Genomic DNA, 22379 nt, shown 5'->3' on the forward strand with positions numbered 1-22379 from the left:
ACTTGTCCCATGACTCTGCATGCTCTGACCTTATTCATTATATGGCACCTTATCAAAGGCCTTTTGGAAATCTAGATCAATTACATTTACTACATTACCCTTGTCTGCTCTCTCTGTTACCTCTACAAAGAATTCAATGTTTATATATTGTTTAGAAGTTCCCTAGTGAATGGTAAAAATAAGTTAACAGTGTATTGTTTTATCAACACTTTAGTATATGAGCTATAGGAACATAGAAACAGGAGTAGGCCATTTAGCCCCTCGAGCCTGTTCTACCATTCTGTTGAGGAGAATTTCAGTATTAAGGACTTTTGCAAAGACTGTCGGGATACTTGACATTAAACTGGTTGACAAAGGGGCCCCCTGAACTCGCACGTAGGCTGGGATGAGATAATGCCAGCTGCAGTTTTGTTATTGAACGATTGTGGTCACCTTGCGACGGAAAATAGGTTGGACTTCTGCTTCTCCTGTCTGCGGTTAAAGGTCCCGAAAAAGGTTTTAGACCTAGGGTCCATCGCTTGCTTAAAATAGGTAACCATTATAGATGTCACGGGGTATCGCGGTGATTAGTAATATGAGGTAATTTATTTTGACCCCTGTATATAGGCAGGGGCTTTGTGTGTGTAAAATGAGAAGTGTGGCGATTGCACACCGGGTGTATAGCTGCTTCTCCCAGAGCTCTGCAATAAAGCATTCTTTTACTTTGCCATTCACTCGTGGTCAGAGTTTTATTTGACTCCAAAGGCTTCTGTTGGGATCGTGTCGACCTAGAATATCACCTGGTCCACGTAGCCCCAAATTAGCTACAACAATTGGCGCTGCGAGCAGGGTCACCGAGTGACTGGCCGCCCTGATCAAGCGGACACACGCTCGAGTGATCTAAAAGAACAAAAGAGAGGTGAGATGGCATATGTAAAATTGTGCTAGGATACTAACAACCGTAAGACTGCATTATTTCTTGTAATTCCAGGGAAACTAGGTATAGCCTGGGAGGAGAACTGGAGATTCCAGGGAAACCAGGTATAGCCTAGGAGGAGAACTGGAAGAGAGGAGAGGTAAAGGAGCCGGACCAACCTTTACCTACACGTGACGGACCCCGAGAGAAAGGTATTTGTGTTCTCAGAATCGGGGGGCCGAAGATAGTGACCAAGGGACATAATGTCGAGTAAGGATCTGAAGCGGGGGCCCCCGGGCTCCCTCATCGATACTTTTATGACGGATAGATGTACCCTTATTGAAAGAATGCAGGAAGACGGGTGGGACGTATCCAAAGGTTTGGACCAACAGCGGTCATGGTGGGACACACAGAAAAAGGGAAGAACTAAAAAAGCAGGAGTACTGTTGGTTCATCAATTGGCAGGATTGATAGAACAGGCAGAAAAGGCAGCGGTGAGTCTTAAGGGAAAACAACTTCAGATAGATAACCTCCGAACAGAGTGTGAGGGATGTAAAAAGCAAATAGGAGTCCTCAAAGGAGTTAATGAAGGACAACAACAATGGCTGAGAGAATATAACCGCAGTACAAGGGGTGTTAGGAGAGGCCCCCACAAATTGGAATAAAATAACGTCGTGTAAACAAAAGAAAGGAGAGGGCTCTTCAGAATACGGGGAACGATTGTTCGCCGTCTACGGAGAATCCTCTGGACAGCCAAACGCGGTGAGAACAGACCCAGCCTTTATCCAGGCATTTAAAGATGGGCTGTCCCCCCCCCATCAGGCAATCCTAAAACTAGGAGTACTGACTACCAGAGTATATGATGAGATAGTTGAATGGGCATGTGGCGTTGACGGATTACAGACTAGGGAGAAGGAAGAGGTGCAAGTGAAGAAGGAGAGTGTAAGTGCAGTCCAATCCGACAATGTCGGGTCAGGGACAAAACCGAAAGGCGCTTGCCACAATTGTGGTAAGGTAGGACACTTTATTAGAGACTGTAAGCAACCAAAACCGTTGAAGGAGTATTGGGGTCGGGTATTTCCCATGATTGTGGAGATGTAGATGCTGACTTAGAGGGAGACAAGATAAAAGACACTCCGTTACCAGGGGCTGAAGAGACCCTGTACGTGGACGGGTCCCGAAAATATATAGACGGACAGCCTCGTACGGGCTGGGCGGTAGTAAATAGTCAGATGAGAACTGTACGATCGGGGAGACTTGAAGGAGGCTTGTCAGCCCAAGTAGCAGAACTAGTGGCTCTGACAGTAGCATTAGAAGAGTCCGAGAATAAAATTGTAAATATATATACAGATAGCCGATATGCGTTCGGTGTAGTCCATGACTACATGACTGCATGGGGCAGACGGGGATTTGTAACTACCGGAGGAACCCCCATAAGACATCAGGAAAGAATCGAAGCCCTCCTGGAAGCTAGTAATAAGCCTAAACAGGCCGCAGTAATAAAGATTAAAGCACACCAAAAAGAACCAGCCAGAGACAGTCCAGAATGGACGGGTTATATGGGCAACCAGGCAGCTGACAGGGCAGCTCAGGCAGCCCTGATCTTGGAACGGAAAGAAGCAAACCTAGAACGGAAGGAAGGAAAGCAGATAGCGAAACAATCCGCGGAGTTAGCCTTAGGATGGGAACCCGAGGAACCTGTAGCCAGTGTAGATAGCCCAGGAAATGAAATTAGTATTGCCGAGCTACACGAGGATATATTACCTAGTGAAAGGCAAAGATGGAAAGAACAAGGAGCCAGACCAACAGCAGACGGAGTATGGCGAATAAATAACAAGGTAATGGCCCCCGAGTGTATACAGAATACCCTACTCGAAATACACCATGGATTAAGCCACTCTGGAAAGGAGGCGATGCAACAGACTTTAGGTAAGGAGTGGTGGTGGAAGGGTATGGGGCGGGACATTGCTAAGTATTGTCAACGATGCATCGTGTGCGCTCAGCATAACCCAGGAAGACCAGTTAAAATTAGATTAGGACACCAACCCAGGCCCCGAGGACCATGGGAGCACTTGCAAATTGATTTTACGGGGCCCCTACCCATGTCAAAGGGTAAGACGTATTGCTTGGTAATCATTGATCAATTCACAAGATGGGTGGAGGCCTTTCCCACCAGAAATTGTACGGCCACTACAGTCGCTCGAATCTTGGCGGAGGAGGTAATCCCACGTTGGGGAATGCCGCTCCAGATAGATTCGGATCAAGGGACCCACTTCACAGGAGGTGTGGTCAAACATATGTGCCAGTTAATGGGAATTAAGCAAAAGTTTCATATACCCTACCATCCCCAGAGCTCGGGGATGGTAGAAAGAATGAACCGAACACTAAAAAATGCGCTGGCTAAGGCCATGCAGGAATCGGGAAAAACATGGGTGGAAGTGTTACCTATCATTCTGATGAAATTACGAGCCACCTGTAATCGTACCACAGGCCTTGCCCCGTATGAACTTATGACAGGACGAGCAATGCAATTGCCAGAAGGCATAATTACGGGAGGGGTGGATGTAGGCCCCTTAAAGGACAAGCTACGGCGATATGTCCAAGAAATGAGTAAACAACTAAAAGAAATGCGGACGCAGGTAAGGTACCGCCAGAGGGAGCAGGACGAGAAGGAATTCCCCTTCCCGTTACCAGAAGTCCCTACAGCGGGAACTAGGGTAATGCTAAAGGTATTACCAACCAAATCAGGCTTTGCTCCCAAATGGAATGGGCCTTACGAAGTTATTATTAGCGGAGATACTTGCGCCTGTCTAGACATACGGGGAAAGGGAGTGTGGAAACATTGGACACAGCTAAAGATATATGAGCCAAAGTCATCCCTGGAGCCTCCTGAGACGGAGACTACCGGGGAGAGTGTAACCACGAAAGAAAAGACTGACTAAATGAATGTAACCAGCATAAAATTAAGATTAAAGTTGTTAAGTTATTGTGTTAAGGACTCAATCTGTAGGGGCGTACAACGCAGATTGAGAATTGATACTGTTTGGTTAAGGCATAAGGATTACGCTTCGGGGTTACAGAACTCGTACTCGGCCTTGGAAAGGTGACTGCGGTTATGCGAGATCTGTTATGGTGTTTGGATCGTTCTGACCTGCTGACATCCAACACCCATTTTAAGTTTTAAGCTTTAATCTACCTCAGAAGGGGTGTGCATAGAAGTTACTACTAATACACCCTTGTATTATTTTCCAGGTCAACATCAGCTGATTAATGCCTGATACTTTGATCTGTTTGCCTGTGTGGGCATTTATTTCGTGGCTTATTGCATCGGTTGTGCTTGTGTGCTTTTATCTTAACGCGTTGTTACAAGAGTGTTATCGGGAGGGCCAGAGAAACCATAAGCCAGTTTCAGACAGGCAGTCCTTACTTAAAATTGAAAATGAAGACCGTAATATGTTTAGTTGCGATAATATGCATTGTTACGGTAACCCGGGGCAGACCGCGGTGTAAGCGTAATTTACACGTAAATACCTTTGTTTATATGTCCTACGAGTATGCTAAGAAAAGGGAGCAGTCCAGCTGTTGGGTCTGTATCCACATCCCGATACATAGTAGGGGTGGAATACCCCTTCGTCCGGTGGCCTTTAATGTTACTCAAATGCTGATATGGATGCACCACCAGAACCAAACTAACGTACCGTGTGAGGAGGCAGTCGGAAACCGTACTGCCACCAGGGGTGCAATCCGACGGAACCCTTTTACTGGAATGAATTGTTCCGCCCTCAGGACGGCGGGTTATGAAATGACCGAGTTTGAGGGATGGTATTATACATCCTATAATACCAGTGTAAACCCCCCTTATCTGGTACTAACAAATACCAGTAGATTGGGAAACACCACGAATTTAAGAAACACCGGATTAAAAGAGAGCTAGGAGCTTATCAGAGATTTTTTGGTGTAATAAACCCTCCCTATGGAATAATGAACTTAATGGATGAAACAAGGAGGTTGGCAAGGCTAATAGAGGTAGTTGCCAATGTTACTGGGGAAGCTTTAACAGAAATGAGTACTGAAATGGTAGCCATTAGAACAGTAACCCTCCAAAATCGAATGGCCTTAGGTTACCTCCTTGCAGCACAAGGAGGAACCTGTGTCTTGATAGGAAGTGAGTGCTGTACTTATATCCCTGATAGTTCGGAAAATATCACAAACTTAGTAAACCACATGAAGGATGAAGTGAAGAGAGTCCATACCAATCCGGGAGAAGGATGGTTGGAGTGGCTAGGACTAACAGGATGGGGTTCCTGGATAACGCATGCATTGGCTATCATCGTTGCGATATGTGTTGCAATATGCTGTCTGCTAACTATAGTGAGAGCTTGTTGCAAAATGGCAATGACACCGGTAATGCCAGTCAGTGTGATTCAGGCGGATGAACTATCGCTTATGGAACAAGACAAGACGGACGAATCTGAACCGCCTGACGTCCCCGGGAAGAGGCAGTGGTTGTAGGAACAACACTGTGAAGAAAGAGGATTGGTGGTCAGCTGGGCCAAGAAAATCGTGGTCCAGCACCAAAAGGAGGGATTGTTGAGGAGAATTTCAGTATTAAGGACTTTTGCAAAGACTGTCGGGATACTTGACATTAAACTGGTTGACAAAGGGGCCCCCTGAACTCGCACGTAGGCTGGGATGAGATAATGCCAGCTGCAGTTTTGTTATTGAACGATTGTGGTCACCTTGCGACGGAAAATAGGTTGGACTTCTGCTTCTCCTGTCTGCGGTTAAAGGTCCCGAAAAAGGTTTTAGACCTAGGGTCCATCGCTTGCTTAAAATAGGTAACCATTATAGATGTCACGGGGTATCGCGGTGATTAGTAATATGAGGTAATTTGTTTTGACCCCTGTATATAGGCAGGGGCTTTGTGTGTGTAAAATGAGAAGTGTGGCGATTGCACACCGGGTGTATAGCTGCTTCTCCCAGAGCTCTGCAATAAAGCATTCTTTTACTTTGCCATTCACTCGTGGTCAGAGTTTTATTTGACTCCAAAGGCTTCTGTTGGGATCGTGTCGACCTAGAATATCACCTGGTCCACATAGCCCCAAATTAGCTACAACAATTCAATGAGATTATGGCTGATCTGCGATCTAACTCCATATACCCGCCTTTGTCTATTTTCCCTTAATAGCTTTGATTAACAAAAATCTATCAATCTCAGATTTAAAATTAATAATTGATCTAGTATCAATTGTCATTTGCGGAAGAGAGTTCCAAAATTTTACTACCCTTTGAGTGTAGAAGTGTTTCCTAGTTTCACTCCTGAAAGGTCTGGCTCTAATTTTTAGACTATGCCCCCGACTCCTAGACTCCCCAACCAGGAAATAGTTTCTCTCTATCTGTTTCCCTTAATATCGTGAAAACTTTGATCGGATCACCCCTTAACCTTCTAAATTCTAGGAAATACAATCCTAATTTGTGTAATCTCTCCACATAATGTAACTCTTGGAGTCCGGGTATCATTCTGGCAAATCTACGCTGCACTCCCTCCAAAGCCAATATATTCTTCCTAAGGTGTGGTGCCCAGAACTGCTCACAGTACTCCAGGTGTGGTCTAACCAGGGTTTTGTACAGCTGCAGTATAATTTCTACTTGCTTGTATTCTAGCCCTCTAGATATAAAGGCCAGTATTCCATTAGCCTTTTTGATTATTTCTGTACCTGTTCATGACATTTTAATGATCTATGTATCTGAACCCCCAAGTCTCTTTGGGCCTCCACTGTTTTTAGCTTTTCACCATTTTGAAAGTACCCTGTTCTATCTTTTCTAGTTCCAAAGTGGATGACCTCACATTTGCCTACACTGAAATCCATTTGCCACAGTTTTGCCCATTCACTTAATCTATCGATATCTCTGTAATTTTATGATTTCATCTACACTGCCTACAATGCCGCCTATCTTTGCGTCATCAGCAAATTTGGATATATGACTTTCTACCCCATTATCTAAGTCATTAATAAATACAGTGAATAGTTGATGCCCCAACACAGATCCCTGCGGAACACCACTCGTCAGCTCCTGCAATTTTGCTTAATTTTATTCTCTGTAGAACTCAATGGAACAGTCATTTGGATCGCAGCTATAATATGACAGGACAGTAGCTAAACATTGCTAAGCAACAGTGGCCACTTGATCAATAAATCAGCCACATTGCTGTTTTAAATAGGGAAAGGTGATTAATCCGATTGTTCTGTGAGAAATGCTATGCTCAGAGAGTAACAGTCAGAATGAAGAAGGTATAATTTGGTAACACATCCCTCAAAGCCCTACTGCAGGTCGTAATGCAGGCTAATCACATAATTTATAGCAGCATCAGACACCCCTTCCTCCTGAAACAAAGGGTTCATGTGGTATGGAAAAAAACAACTGTAACAGTCAATGTGGTTCAACACACCCGCTACACATTCCAGTCCCTGATTTGTAAAGTGCACTGTGACTTCTTTCCAATGTGAACAGCATTTATAAATGCAAATTGATGTTGCCTCTGTTGTTGCACATGGAAAGAAATTAGGCAGAAAATCTCTGTCCTCAGGATAGTTACCAAGCTATGTCATTGCTCTAATAGCGAGTATACGATATCAGAGAATGTAAAGGAAGCACCAGTTAACAATAGTAAGTGGTTATGGAGGTGTTGAAAGATAACATTTTTAAAAAGTTGTTCACTATCTAATCACTGGCATTGTAATACTGGGAATTTGAATACTGATGTGAAGTACCACAGCAAGGCACAAAATAATTAGCAGTTCACAAAAGAGAGTGCATATATAACAGAAAGACCTGACCATGCCCTTGTAATCTGCAGAAGGTTAGAGTAGTAGCTAGCAAGATAATGGAAATCATTGGAATTACCCACAACCTCATAGACACTATCTACTGTACCATGTTTACATTGCCGATGTACGATGCACTCTCATCCACCCTCCAGCAATGTCATGTGCACAGCAGCACTGGCCCAGGGGATTGGCTTTACTGTTGACACCAGTTAAGTGTCATCATCTGTCTTTGCAAAAGTGATAATAGATGCATGGAAACCATCCAGGGCCACTCAGTTGGAGTAAGCCAGCATGTTGCTGGCATACATGCTAGATTTTCTGAGTTCAAAACACAGGAACATCAGAGGTCACCCAAATCCTAGAAGGCTCCTTTTCAGAGTTAACAGCCATCCAACAAATTTACTTCTTTCATTCTGGTTACAGTTTTGAGCAGCTCACAATGTGGAGGACCAATGCATGATTCACTGCACTATGGTACACCATAAGGAAGCACCAATCACAATAACTGCACACATTATTGCATAAATAAGGATTAATAACTTCATATAATTTTGAGGAATTCCTTTTTTTTTTAATTTTGATCAATTGTCATGATAATAGGCCACACACCAATGCTATGCCACCTCCTGCCCCCTTCACCCACACCTCCAATACCAAATGCGAGAAGCTTGTGGAATGTTTTTTGTCTCTATCAAGACAATCCATGCAGCTGGCTCTGCTGCTTCCTCCTTTATCCCGGACATCCTCTTCATCCATGTTCTCAACCATTCCAACGCTATCCCTTCGTCACTTTGAGTTTCTCCCCCTTGCTCTTTAAAAACGAATTTCTTCCATGAAACCCTTCTTTTGCTCCCTGGATCCCCTCTCAAACCAACTTCTATTCATTCAACTACCACTCCTGGTCTCCATGCTAGCTGACATTATTCCTGGTTCCCTTTCCATAGGTACTATTCCTCTCCCCTTTAGAATTGTTGTCATCATGTCCCTACTTGAAAACCTATCTTGGATACATCTGTCCTCTCAAACTGTCACCCATTGCTATCCTCCCTTTACTCGCTAACGTTCTCAACTATGATGTTATTTCCCAGTTCTATACCCATCTCTCCAGAAACTTTAACTCTGCCCACCTGATGGGAACGAGGTGGGTGAGTCATGAAAATGACAGCCAGGTGCTTAATGCTGCATTCTCACACATTTGCGCCCGCAGCTATTTTAACTGTGGGGTTACCGGCAGCATGGGGTCGCAGGAAGGCAGATGTCTCATCAATATTTAAATGTTGGGTTCCAATGATGGTATTCAGACCCCCGATGTGATCTTTACTGCCAATCACGGCAGTGACAGTCCAACACAAGTAAAACTTGGGCCTCCCCTGCCCCAAGCTATCCTCCCCCTCCTCTGATTGCAATTGCATCCGGAGTCCCCTCAATGCTTAACTTGGTGCCGGAGACCATTCTTTTGGGTCCAGACCTCCTAGTGTGCTAAATCTCACTCCCACACACCGGCCTGAGTACAGGAACAAGGATGTCTTGCTGTAGTTGTACAGGGCCTTGGTGAGACCACATCTTGAGTATTGTGTGCAGTTTTGGTCGCCTTATCTGAGGAAGGATGTTCTTGCCATGGAAGGAGTGCAGCGAAGATTCACCAGGCTGATACCTGGGATGGCAGGAATGATGTACGAGGAGAGATTGGGTCAATTGGGCTTGTACTCGCTGGAGTTTAGAAGAATGAGAGGGGATCTCATCGAAACGTATAAAATTCTAACAGGACTAACACAGACCTAGAAGGATGTTCCCGATGGTCGGGGAGTCCAGAACCAGGGGTCACAGTCTAAAGATAAGGGGTAAGCCATTTAGGACAGAGGTGAGGAGGAATTTCTTCACCCAGAGAGTGGTGAACCTGTGGAATTCTCTACCAAAGAAGGCAGTAGAGGCCAATTCATTAAATATATTCAAGAAGGAGTTGGATATATTTCTTAAGGCTAAAGGGGTCAAGGGATATGGAGAGAAGGCAGGAACAGGGTACTGAATTTTGATGATCAGCCATGATCTCATTGAATGGGGGAGCAGGCTCGAGGGGCCGAATGGCCTACTCCTGCTCCTATCTTCTATGTTTCTATGTTTCTATGCCTCCTCATCATTCCTGCTGGGAATCTCACGCTGCGGGGATCCAGACGGTTTGCCACCTGCTTCAGTCCCCTCATGCCGCACTTAGGCTCCGAGTTAAAATCTGGACTACTGTCCTTGAATCCCTCATGTGTGGCTTCTGTCCATATCACAACACTGTGCTCAGCCCAGCCAAAATCATCAATCACATCCTCTGTGACATTGACCATGGTGCACTCTCTTTCCTTATCCTTCTCAATCTTAGAGGTTGTTCATGTTGTCCTCCTCCACTGCCTCTCCTCCATTGTTCAGCTCCATGGGACTGCCCTTGCCTACTTCCACTCCTATCTATCCAGACAGAACCAGAGCATCTATGACTCTATGGGCTGGATTTTGTCAATGGGGACGTGATGGAGGCGGGACTCCCACTTTTGGGTTGTAGTCCCGCCTCCATCGATTTGTGGCCAACCCATGTGATTTTCCCTTGATTGACCTTGTTGAGCCTGCCCAGCGGGCTTAGCAGGCCAATTAAGGGACTCCCAGTTACAGGTGACGTCAGCGATTGACATTTCATCTGTCAAGAGCTTTTGACAGATGAAATATCAGTGTTTGACAGCTCTGTGAAGCGGTCAAACACTGACAACCTGACTTCTGACTTGAGTCCTTCTCCACAGACTCAGTTAGAAATCTCTCCAGAACAGAAAGCAAAATGCTGCAACTTTTGACAGCTCGCGGCCATTCTGCTTTCTGTACCGGTGAGATGAGGGACTCCCGAGACCTGAATAAAGGAAGCCTGCATTAGTAAGTAAAGGTAAGTAAAACTTATTTAAACACTTTACACACACCAAACACACTTACCTCTGCACTCATGCACCCATCGCTCACCTGAACACCGAACATCTCAAACCCTCCAAGCCCTTCAGCCCGACGGTCCGCCTCGCTAACTTGCCGTGGTTTGGAGCCATCGGGCAGTCCACGCTTCAGGGCTAAAAATAGGGATTAGACCAAAAACTGCCTGTTAACTACCTGTTAACAGGCAGTTAATTGGCACTAATCCCCTTCCCGCCTCGGGGAGGCGGCTCCCAGCACAGGTCAGGTACCCGCCTCCTGGGAAACAGGCATGGAGGCAGGTTGGGGGCGGGAAGGGTTCCTGCCCCCCAATTCTGCAATTTTCCCCCACTCCCGCCTCCAAACCCGCCTCCACGGGGCTTGGAAATTCGGCCCTATGACTCTATCTCTATTAATGGTTTATCTTCCTTACCCTTCACGGTCACTTTGGAAGCTCCCAAGGATCTATCTATGCAGCACCCACCCTCCCTTTCCACATCTATATACTCCTGCTTGGTGACATCATCCACAGGCAAGGGGTCAGCTTCAATATGTATATTGACATTACCCAGCTCAATCTCACCCCACTTCTTTTGACCTTTGGAACACTTCCGTGCTATCAGACTGCGTTGTCCAACATCAAGTCTTGAATGAGCTGTAACTTCTTTCAGCTGAACATTGAAAAGACTGAAGATATAGTTCTTGGTGCTCACTATGAATTCTACTCCCTTGGTTCTGATTCTATTCCTCCCCCTGACGTCTCAGCCTGAACAATTGTGCACAATCTTGGCCATCTTTTCACCCTGAACTCAGTTTCAAACCCCACATTCTATCCATCACTGAGAGTTCTTACTTCTATCTCCTCCAACATTGCCCATCTCTGGCCCTTCCTTAGTCCCTCCAATGGTGAAACCCTCACCCATGCTGTTGTAATCTCCAGATTTGAATATTCCAATGCGCCCCCTTCTGACATTCCTTTATCTATGCTCCAACATACCCATAACCTGTCCGACCTGGCCTTGCTTGCCCATCACACCTGTCCTCACAGATCAATGCTGGCTCCCTCTACCCCAGCACATTAAATCATTGTCCTCTTCTTCAAATTGCTCCTCACTCCACTCTATGTCCACAACCTCCTCCAGGCTTACTTTCTCTCCATATTCTATCATCTTCTGACTCTGGGCTCCTGTCCATCTCATCCTCCCTCCACTCCTGCCCAATTGGTTGGAAGACTTTTCAGCTCCCTCCTAAACCCTTCCACCTTTTTACATCTCTCTCTCCTCTTTTAAAAACCTTTGCACATGCCTTCAATTACAACTCCGAAAACTCACTTCACCTGATGTTGTGGTCCTCGTGCTACTGCTTTATGAAGTGCCTTAGGACATTATGTAAGATGGTATATAAATGTAATTTGCTGTCATTGTTGTTGCAAGTTATAAGAAATATGTGACATCAAATAAATGGCCTGAAATGATAAATCTTCACTGCTAACTACTTAAAGGGACATATATGCTATTCAAATGAAGTTGTTGTCAATTAAAGCTTCATAGACCAGCCTCCCTTGCTGCACAAGGTTCTTTGCTGCTAGTGGCTCCAAGGAAGTATTTTTCTCTGTCTCCTCCACTGCTAAGGCTTGGGGCATCTTCTCAGCATCTTTCTATTGTGTTGTTATGGACTGTGCAGCACGCCACAGTTATTTCGAGAGCCTCTCTGTGGTATATTGCAATGCTTCCCTTGATATGTTTAAGCATGTGAATTGTTGCTTTAGAATTCTAAATCACTGCTCCCTTAAAATCCTTGTTCAGACATGTACTCCATAATGTTCATATTCTGTCAGGCTACACGTGTGCAGCAACTGGGTCACCAGACATGCGATGTAGGGCTTATGCAAAATCGCTAAGAAGTAATGCTCCAACTATGTTCCCCCTTTGAAGAATTTTGAAAGGCATTATTAAGGCAGGCATCATTGGACTGATTTTAAGTCAGCCCGCCTGGCACAAACATGGTGGTAGTGGCCCGGATCACCCACCGTCCCCACCCCCCCACCCTCCACCACCATTTACACTGGCACTTCAGCCACCGCCATCTTTTTGTGAAGCTAGGAAGAGGCAGGAGTGCTCCTTCAGACTCCAGGAGAATACTGTGGATTGCTGCCACTCAATACTTGCCCCCTCATGGACCTACCAGCCAGTTGGCCAGCTCGGTATCCAGGCTGACCAGAATTCCTCCACTAGCCAACCAGCAAGCAGCAGCTCGCTGAGGCCATGCAAATGAGGCCCAAGCTTCAAAATGGCTGGAGCTCTTCTGCTGGCCCAACGGGCGGGTGGCCTGTGCACGTCACTGATCAGCTGCCCAAAGGGCAAAATCTACTCCCATGCGTGCTCCCAGGAAACCATGCATTCACTTTTATGATTCTGTGGTAGTGGTTGCGTACTATACATTAAATCCCTTCCTGTTCATGTACAACATGGCCTCCTAAACTGGAGCCTAAATGGGTACATGCGTGCTGTCAATTACACCCTGCACTTTGGGAAACTCCACCTCATGGTACCATTTGGTTTATCTGTCCTGCTGCTACAGACAGTCATTGTTGAATTGTATTCAGGTGTTGCAATGGCGAAAGAAGGCATGGGCCACATCTCTGATGCTGCAGTGGGCAGCAAATTGGGTGATGTCAGTGAAGTCTCCAACAGGTGCCTGAAATGACCCGGTGGTATGGAAGTTCAAAGCAACAATGATGTTTAACAGCCACTGGGAGTGCTGATGTGCAAATATTTCCCCAAGTAGCTGTCAGTAATTACTTTCAGACTGTACTGGAGTCTGTTGAAGCATTGTTTTTCTGTGAGGGCTATGTAGTTGTTCCTAACATAATGCTCAAAGTGCACAGGGTGCCTCTGCAATCTTTGGCTCTATTTTCACTGGCCTCTTAGCTCCTGCAGTGTTCTATTCCATCCCTTTTTGCTCATTAGGTTTGTTACTTCAGCACTGCATGCAGGCCCTAGGCAGCTGGCAACAAGTATTTGTTTCTGAATTTATACAGCTTCACTGGTCTGCTAAGCAATGCTTTTGGCTTTGAATGCTGCTGTTACATCTACTTTAAATGGACTTGGTAGATGCACAAAACATGCTTTGGAAGGGTATGGAATTAAAAGACTCTACTGAACCGATGGTATGTTATTAACATTCGCAGTCCCTGTTGTAGGGGATGAATTTCAGGAGAAGCGCTAAACAGAGCGTTAATGCACAACTGTCCAATAATACGCATTGCATTTCTGTGCCATGTCATTTTGTAATGTCTGTTGAATCAGTTCTCTCACGTTTGGTGGGGTAGTCTTTACATACTCTCATGTACTGCAGAAATGCAGACTGTCAACCAAACACCTCTTAGCATATGAAAGTGTCGATAAACTAACTTCTCATATGATGGAAAACTCTCTCAATAAATGTCATATAGAAGCTAATGAGTACCTGTGAGTAAATTATAGGGCCATCAATGAAATGAGGAATTTGGATGAATCATAAATCAAAAAAAGGAAGTCTGAGCAGTATATAATCATCAGCTGAAACCCTAGTATTAGATTGTTACTTAATAGAAAGAAAAAAGACTTGCATTTATATAGCGCCTTTCACGACCACCAGATGGCCCAAAGCGCTTTACAGCCAATGAAGTACTTTTTGAAGTGTAGTCACTGTTGTAATGTAGGAAACGTGGCAGCCAATTTGCGCACAGCAAGCTCCCACAAACAGCAAAGTGATAATGACCAGATAATTTGTTTTAGCTATGTTAATTGAGGGATAAACATTGGCCAGGACACTGGGAGAACTCCCCTGCTCTTCTTTGAAATAGTGCCATAGGATCTTTAACATCCACCTGAGAGAGCAGACAGGGCCTCGGTTTAATGTCTCATCCGAAAGACAGCACTGCCGACAGTGCAGCTCTCCCTCAGTACTGCATTGGAGTGTCAGCCTAGATTGTTGTGCTCTGGAGTGGAACTTGAACCCACAACTTTTTGACTCAGAGTCGAGGGTGCTACTGAGCCACAGCTGACACACAATATTACTTCCCAGGTGTTTTATTAAAGGGAAATCTTGTTTGACAAGCCTATTTGAGTTCTTTGAGGATGTAACTAGTGGAGTAGACAAAAGGGAACCGGTAGATGTGGTGTATCTGGATTTTCAGAAGGCCTTCGATAAGGTCCCACACAAGAGGTTGGTGAACAAAATTAGGGCACATGGAATTGGGGGTAATATACTAGCATGGATTGAAAATTGGTTAACAGACAGAAAACAAACAGTAGGGAAAAATGGGTCTTTTTCAGAATGGTAGGCTGTGACTAGTGGATAACCACAAGGATCGGTGCTTGGGCCCCAGCTATTCACAATCTATATCAATGATTTGGATGAGGGGACTAAATATAACATTTCCAAATTTGCTGATGATACAAAGCTAGGTGACAGTGTCAGTTGGGAAGAGGATGTGAAGAGGCTTCAAAGGGATCTCAACAGGCTCAGTGAGTGGGTGAGAACATGGCAGATGGAATATAATGTGAATAAATGTGAAGTTATCCACTTTGGTAGAAAAAACAGAAAGGCAGAGTATTTCCTAAATGGTGAAAGATTGGGGAATACAGATGCTCAAAGGGACCTGGGTGTCCTTGTACACGAGTCACTGAAAGTGAATGTGCAGGTGCAGCAAGCCATTAGGAGGGCAAATGTTATGCTGGCCTTCATTATAAGAGGATTTGAGTACAGGAGTAAAGTCCTACTCCAATTATATAGGGCCTTGGCGAGACCACACCTGGAGTACTGTGTACAATTTTGGTCTCCTTACCTAAGGAAGGATATACTTGCCATAGAGGGAGTGCAACACAGGTTCACGAGATTGATTCCTGGGATGGCGGGACTGTCGTATGACAAGAGGTTGTGTAAACTAGGCCTGTATTCTCTTGAATTCAGAAGAATGAGAGGGGATCTCATTGAAGCATACAAAATTATTACAGGGCTTAATGGGGTGGATGCTGGGAGAATGTTTCCTTTGGCTGGGGAGCCTAGAACCAGGGGCCACAGCCTCAGGATAAAGGGTAGGCCATTCAGGGACTGAAATGAGAGGAAATTTCTTCACACAGAGGGTGGTGAATCTTTGGAATTCTCTACCCCAGAGGGCGTTGGAGGCTCAGTCATTGGATATATTCAAAACAGAAGTCGATAGATTTCTGACTAGTAAGAGCATCAAGAGATATGGCGATAGGACCGGTGAATGGAGTTGAGGCAGAAGATCAGCCATGATCTTATTGAATGGCGGAGCAGGCTCAAGGGCCAAATGGCCTACTCCTGCTCCTATTTCTTATGTTCTTTTAAATACTTTTTTCCCCAATTTTTGTGGGAAAAATGGCTGCTGATTTGTATGATTCCTGGAGGTTCCCCTCTGACGCTGCCTATTTGAGTTAATTGTTTAATCACACAATAGGGATGCCCCTGAAACAAATCTGCTGCAGCTTCTGAATCTCAAGCAAAGTAATCGGGAAACACAATAGTGATAAACTAAGACCTGAATCATTGGCCAGGCCATTGTCACCTGTCACCAGCTCCAAAAAATAAGAGAGATTTTCCTGGGTTAGTGCCCATTAATCCAACCTGCATTCCTTTGGGACTCATTTCACATCCCCCACGTCCTGCCACCATCCCTCTATTTTGCTTCTTACCCTCTTGTTCCTGTTGCATCTGCTACCCCTTTACCTTCTCACTATACCTTTCACCACTTTTCTTGCAGTTTGTAGTTCAACTTGAAATAAATATTTATTCATTAAAAAACTTTCAAAGAGACATTACAATTTTAAATATAGGCAAAAACTGGAAAATAAAATGAATGGCTCTCTCATAGAGTCATAGAATGATACAACACAGAAGGAGGCTATTCGGCCCATCATGCCTGTGCCGGCTTTTTGAAAGAACTTTCCAATTAATCCCACTCTCCCGCTCTTTCCCCGTAGCCCTGTAAATGTTTTCCCTTCAAGTATTTATTCAATTCTTTTTTGAAAGTTACTACTGAATCTGCTTCCACCACCCTTTCAGGCAGTGCATTCCAGATCACAACAACTCGCTGTGTAAAAAAATGTTTCCTCATGCCTGTTGTATCCGTGTGTTAATAGAGACACGGAAGGCAGGAGTAGGTTTCACAGGTGTTTACTGAACAAAGTCTGGAGGTGAACTAACTGATACAACACAATATACAGGCTTATATAGCCCGAGTGGCCATTACCGGCATTACAGTACACAGGGGGCTCTTAAAGGCACATACACTACAATTCCTCCCCTTTTAGCCAACCAGTACATAATATTTTAAGTAATCATTAATTACATGTTACAAGAACAATAATCTACACATTGCTGCAGTTAATCAATTATAAGTCAGTCTCTCTGGAGGCTTCCTGACTCGGTCCGGATAACGCCTCGGTGGTGTGGTAGTTTCTGGTGGTGTAGTACGTTCTTTTGGCAAGGCTGATTCAGCTTGAATGCCAGTGTTGGGTTCATCTGGTTCCAGTATCACCGGATCGGAGGTAGATACTATGGGTATCTCTACTTCATCATTAGGCGTATAGAGTTGTGGTGTAGGTTGTCCCTTTTCGGATGACTCTATGATCTGGTCAGCATGGCGCCTTATTATGCTTTCTCCAATGTCCACGGTATACATCAGCGGTCCTAGTCGTGTGCAAATAGTTCCAGGCTGCCATTTCTCGGTACAGTAGTCCCGGGCCAAATCTTGTTGACCTATCTGGAAGGTTCTAGTTGGCCTTTCATTCATGCCTTGAAATTGCCGGTTCTCCACGTCCCTTCTGATGTTTGGCTTGATCAAATCCAGCCGGCATCTTAGGCTTCTATTGAAGAACATCATGGCGGGAGTTTGGTTTGTAACCATATGTGTTGCATTCCTGTATGCAAACAAGAAGTTATCTACCTTATGCTGAAGTTTTATGTCTTCATTACCCATGGCCTTTATGGCCTTCTTGAAGGTCTGGACAAACCTTTCAGCCAATCCATTGGTGGCGGGATGGTATGGGGCGGACGTGTAGTGCTTAACCCCATTGTTTTTTAAGAACTTCCTGAATTCTTCGGACACAAATTGCGGTCCATTATCAGAACAGATCTGTTCAGGCAGCCCATTCCTGGCAAATATGGTCCTTAATACTGTGATGGTTTTTTCCGTGGTGGTGGAGGGCATCTTTATTACCTCCGGCCACTTGGAGTGTGCATCAACCGCGATTAAGAACATTGAGTCCATAAATGGACCAGCAAAGTCGATGTGTACCCTTTGCCATGGAGATGAGGGCCACTCCCATGGATGTAGAGGGGCTTGTGGTGGAGCGTTTTGGACCTTCTGGCATCCTAGGCAGCTCTTGGTCATTTCTTCGATGTCTCCATCGATACCTGGCCACCATACAAACGCTCTGGCTAGGTTCTTCATTTTCACTCCACCCAGATGCCCCTCGTGAAGCTCCTTTAGCACTTTATCCTGGAGTTTGGGTGGAATCACCACTCTGGATCCACACATCAAGGTTCCTCGGCACACTGACAGCTGTTCTCTCCTTTGCGAGAATGCTGGCAACAGTGGTTCGCCATGTGCTGGCCATCCCTTCACTGTTAAATCGTAGACTCGTGAGAGAGTCGGGTCATTTCTCGTTTCCTTTTCAATGGCAGAATTTGTTACTGGTAGACATTCCACTATGGTAGAGTGGAACATCTCCACTGGGTCTACTGTAGGTGCCTCTTCTACCATTGGCAACGGTAGGCGTGATAAACCGTCAGCATTCCCATGCTGTTTTGATCTTTTCGTGTGTCTAATTCTGTTAGGTTCAGGAGATGGTTCTGTGATAGTGGATTGGCGGTTAGGATCAGATCAGCCATGATCTTATTGAATGGCGGAGCAGGCTCGAGGGGCCGATTGGCCTACTCCTGCTCCTATTTCTTATGTTCTTATGTTCTTATTCTATGTCATATTGGTGTGCCCCTAGAAAAAGGGACCACCTCTGTAGCCTTTGCGCTGTCATAATGGGAACACCCTTTTTAGGGTTGAATATGGAGACGAGTGGTTGATGGTCAGTCAACAAGGTAAATTTTTGTCCGTGTAGGTAATGGTTGAATTTCTTCACTCCCCATACCAGGCTGAGTGCTTCCCTGTCGATCTGGGCATAGTTACGCTCAGCTGAGTTTAATGAGCGTGACGCAAAAGCTATCGGCCGCTCCGAGCCATCATGGAATCTATGCGATAATACCGCTCCTACGCCATAAGGGGATGCATCGCACGCCAGTCTGATTGGCAGTGATGGGTTGTAATGAGCCAAAACTTCCTTGGACGTGATTAAGTCTTTGCATTTATGGAAGGCACGTTTACAGTCTTCGCTCCATTTTCAAATTACTCCTGTTTGGAGCAGTTCATTAAGAGGGTGCAGGAGAGTTGATAAGTTCGGTAAAAATTTATGATAGTAATTTATCAATCCCAGGAACGACCTTAATTGTGAGACATTTTCAGGTGCTGGGGCTTTCTTAATTCGGTGAGGTAATCAGCGTTACTTTCATTCTTGTGCTGATTCCTCTTGAAGAATTTGAATTGTTCCGCTATCAGCAGCGGTGTTGGGTTTAAGTGCTCCTGTAGGGTATCAACAATCTCCTTAAAATTCTTGTCCTTTGGTTTGGCTGGAGTGATTAAGTTTCGTAACAGCCCGTATGTCTTTGCGCCCATTAGATTTAGAAGCACTAACACTTTTTTATCATTTTCTATTCCATTTGCTGTGCAATATACCTCCACTCTTTCCACATATGTGGTCCAATCCTCTATATCGTTATCGAAAGCATCAATATTGCCAGCCTTAGGCATCCTGGAAAAAAAATGGCGCTTCCCGCGCTTTCCTTTCTTCCCTGCAGAAAAAAAATGGCGCTTCCCGCGCTTTCCCGCCGCTGCTGCTGACAACGCTGTTTTCCGCGTTTTTTTTAATTTACAGGTGGAGACTCGTTCCCGCCGGACTCTCTGTGACTTTTCCCCCCCTCTGCTTGGTTCGAACGCCGACCTGCTTTGCAGCGCCGGCCGTCTCCCGAGTGCTCCCCCCCTCTGTTTCTGTTTGCCTCCGCCTTCGCTGCTCGGCCCCGCTGCAGAGCCAGCCGATGGAGCCCCAGCCCGCCGCCCAGGAAGGATTATTGCAGTACCTGCCACCAGCTCGGCTAGCTGGTGAAACCACAGTTTTTTAAATTTTTTTATTTTCTTGCTTTTCTTCGACTTTGGACGTCTGAGGAATCGATATCCTTGAGGTGCTGCCAAATTGCAGGTAAGTCCGTTTCCAATTCGTCGCCACTGTTGTATCCGTGTGTTAATAGAGACACGGAAGGCAGGAGTAGGTTTCACAGGTGTTTACTGAACAAAGTCTGGAGGTGAACTAACTGATACAACACAATATACAGGCTTATATAGCCCGAGTGGCCATTACCGGCATTACAGTACACAGGGACATACACTACAATGCCGCCTCTGGTTCTTTTGCTAACCACCTTAAATCTTGTCTTCTGGTTTCATTGGAAACAGTTTCTATCAAAAAGCTCTATTAAATCTCATCTTAACCTTCTCTGCTCTAAGGAGAATAACCCAGCTTCTCCAGTCTATCCACATACCTGATGTCATTCATCCCAGGTGCCATTCCAGTAAATCTCTTCTGCACTCTCTCCAAGGCTTTGACATCCTTCCTAAAGTATGGTGCCCAGAAATGAACATGGTACTCCAGCTGAGGCCTAGCCAGTGTTTTGTAAAGGTTTAGCATAACTTCCCTGCTTTTTTTATTCTATGCCTCTATTAATAAAGCCAAGAATCCCATATGCTTTCTTAACAGCCTTCTCAACTTGTCCTTCCACCTTCAAAGATTTGTGTACATGCATGCCCAGGTCTCTCTGTTCTTGCACCCCCTTTAAAATTGTATCATTTCATTTATATTGATTCTTCTCATTATTCCTTCCAAAATGCATCACTTCACACTTCTCTGCATTAAATTTCATCTGCTTTGTATCTGCCCATTTCACCAGTCTGTCCATGTCCTCCTGAAGTCTATTACAATGCTCCTCACTATTTACTACATTTCCAAGTTTCGTATCATCTGCAAACTTTTATATTATGCCCTGTATAACTAAGTCCAGGTCATTAATTATATATTAAAAAGAGCAATGGTCCTCATACTGACTCCTGGTAAACACCACTGTATAACTCCCTCCAGTCAGAAAAACAACCGTTCACCGCTACTCTCTGTTCTCTACCCCTTAGCCAATTTTGTATCCATGCTGCCACTGCCCTTTTAATCCCATGGGCTTTAATTTTGCCAACAAGTCTATTATGCGGTACTTTTTCAAACGCTTTTTGAAAGTCCATATACACAACAACCACTCTACCTTCATCAATCCTCTTTATTACTTCATCAAAGAACTCGATCAAGTTAGTCAAACACAATTTGCCTTTAACAAATCCATGCTGACTTTCATTTATTAGCCCATACTTTTCCAAATGCCAGTTAACTTTGTTCTGGATTATTGTCTGTAAAAGTTTCCCCACCACCGATGTTAGGCTGACTGACCTATAGTTGCCGAGTTTATCCCTTACCCCTTTTTGAACAGGGGTGTAACATTTGCAATCCTCCAGTCCTCTGGCACCACTCCCATGTTCAAGGAGGATTGGAAGATTGTAGCCAGAGCCTCCGCTATCTCTACCCTTACTTCCCTCAATAACCTAGGATGCATCCCATCTGGATCAGGTGACTTTTGTAGTTTTAGGACTGCCAACCTTTTAAGTACCTCCTCTTTATCTATTTTTATCCTATCCAATATCACTACTGTCTCCTTCTTTACTGCTGCATTGGCAGCATCTAGTGAACACTGATGCAAAGTACTCATTTAGTACCTCAGCCATGCCCTCTGCTTCCTCAAGAAGGTCTTCTTTTTGGTGCCTAATTGGCCCCACTCTTCCTTTACTACCTTTTTACTATTTATCAAAGGGATTGTCAATTATACTCTCTTTTCCTGATTTATAATTTTAAAGAAAGAAAAGAAAGACTTGTATTTATATAGCGTCTTTCACAACCACTGGACGTCCCAAAGCACTTTACAGTCAATAAAGAACTTTTTGAAGTGTAGTCACTGTTGTAATGTAGGAAATGCAGCAGCCAATTTGTACACAGCAAGGTCCCACAAACAGCAATGTAATAATGACCAGAAAATCTGTTGCCGTGATGTTGGTTGCGGGATAACTATTGGCCAGGACACCGGGGGTTAAATAACGCCCCTGCTCTTCTTGAAAATAGTGCCATGGGATCTTTTACGTCCACCTGAGAGGGCAGATGGGGCCTCAGTTTAATGTCTCATCCGAAAGACGGCACCTCCGACAGTGCAGCACTCCCTCAGTACTGCATTGGAGTGTCAGCTTAGATTGTTGTGCTCAAGTCTCTGGAGCAGGACTTGAACCTACACCCATCTCACTCAGAGGCAAGTGTGCTACTAACTTTTTTTTTAATATTGAACATTAAAAACATTTATAACTTCGTGATCATTCCATTGTATCATACAAATCCATTCCGCCCCTCTGCACAGCCATTCCTCCACCACATATTAACATCAAAACCTGAAGTTTAATTTGTCCCCCATAGCATATATTAATCTATTGTACTTTAAAAATTGATCATAAAATACTATCTTTAAAA

The 22379-nt window shown here is 44.7% G+C and overlaps 2 protein-coding genes and 1 long non-coding RNA gene across 3 annotated transcripts in view; 2 read left to right on the top strand and 1 right to left on the bottom strand.

Moving 5' to 3' along the window:
* The window catches only part of dipk1c (divergent protein kinase domain 1C), a 115741-nt gene that overhangs the window by 86945 nt on the left and 6417 nt on the right, over window positions 1–22379 (bottom strand). The window lies entirely within an intron of this gene.
* Window positions 288–5915, top strand: LOC147115123 (uncharacterized). The gene is made up of 2 exons (XR_015079051.1): window positions 288–898; window positions 4148–5915. It is a non-coding gene; the product is annotated as an uncharacterized LOC147115123 (long non-coding RNA).
* LOC147115124 (protein NYNRIN-like) lies at window positions 897–5915 on the top strand. Its single transcript, XM_085993418.1, has 2 exons — window positions 897–979; window positions 1021–5915. Exon 2 carries the CDS (start codon window positions 2128–2130, stop codon window positions 3835–3837), a length of 1710 nt encoding a protein of 569 aa, XP_085849544.1. The 5' UTR covers window positions 897–979; window positions 1021–2127; the 3' UTR covers window positions 3838–5915.

The sequence above is a fragment of the Somniosus microcephalus genome, chromosome 7, assembly GCF_052327205.1.
Source record: "Somniosus microcephalus isolate GS21.2 chromosome 7, FLI_Smic_1.0, whole genome shotgun sequence".
In the NCBI taxonomy this organism is placed as follows: Eukaryota; Metazoa; Chordata; class Chondrichthyes; order Squaliformes; family Somniosidae; genus Somniosus; species Somniosus microcephalus.

Excerpts from the sequence above, each read along its gene's own strand:
- LOC147115124 (XM_085993418.1), top strand. The coding sequence starts at position 2,128 with ATGAGAACTGTACGATCGGGGAGACTTGAAGGAGGCTTGTCAGCCCAA.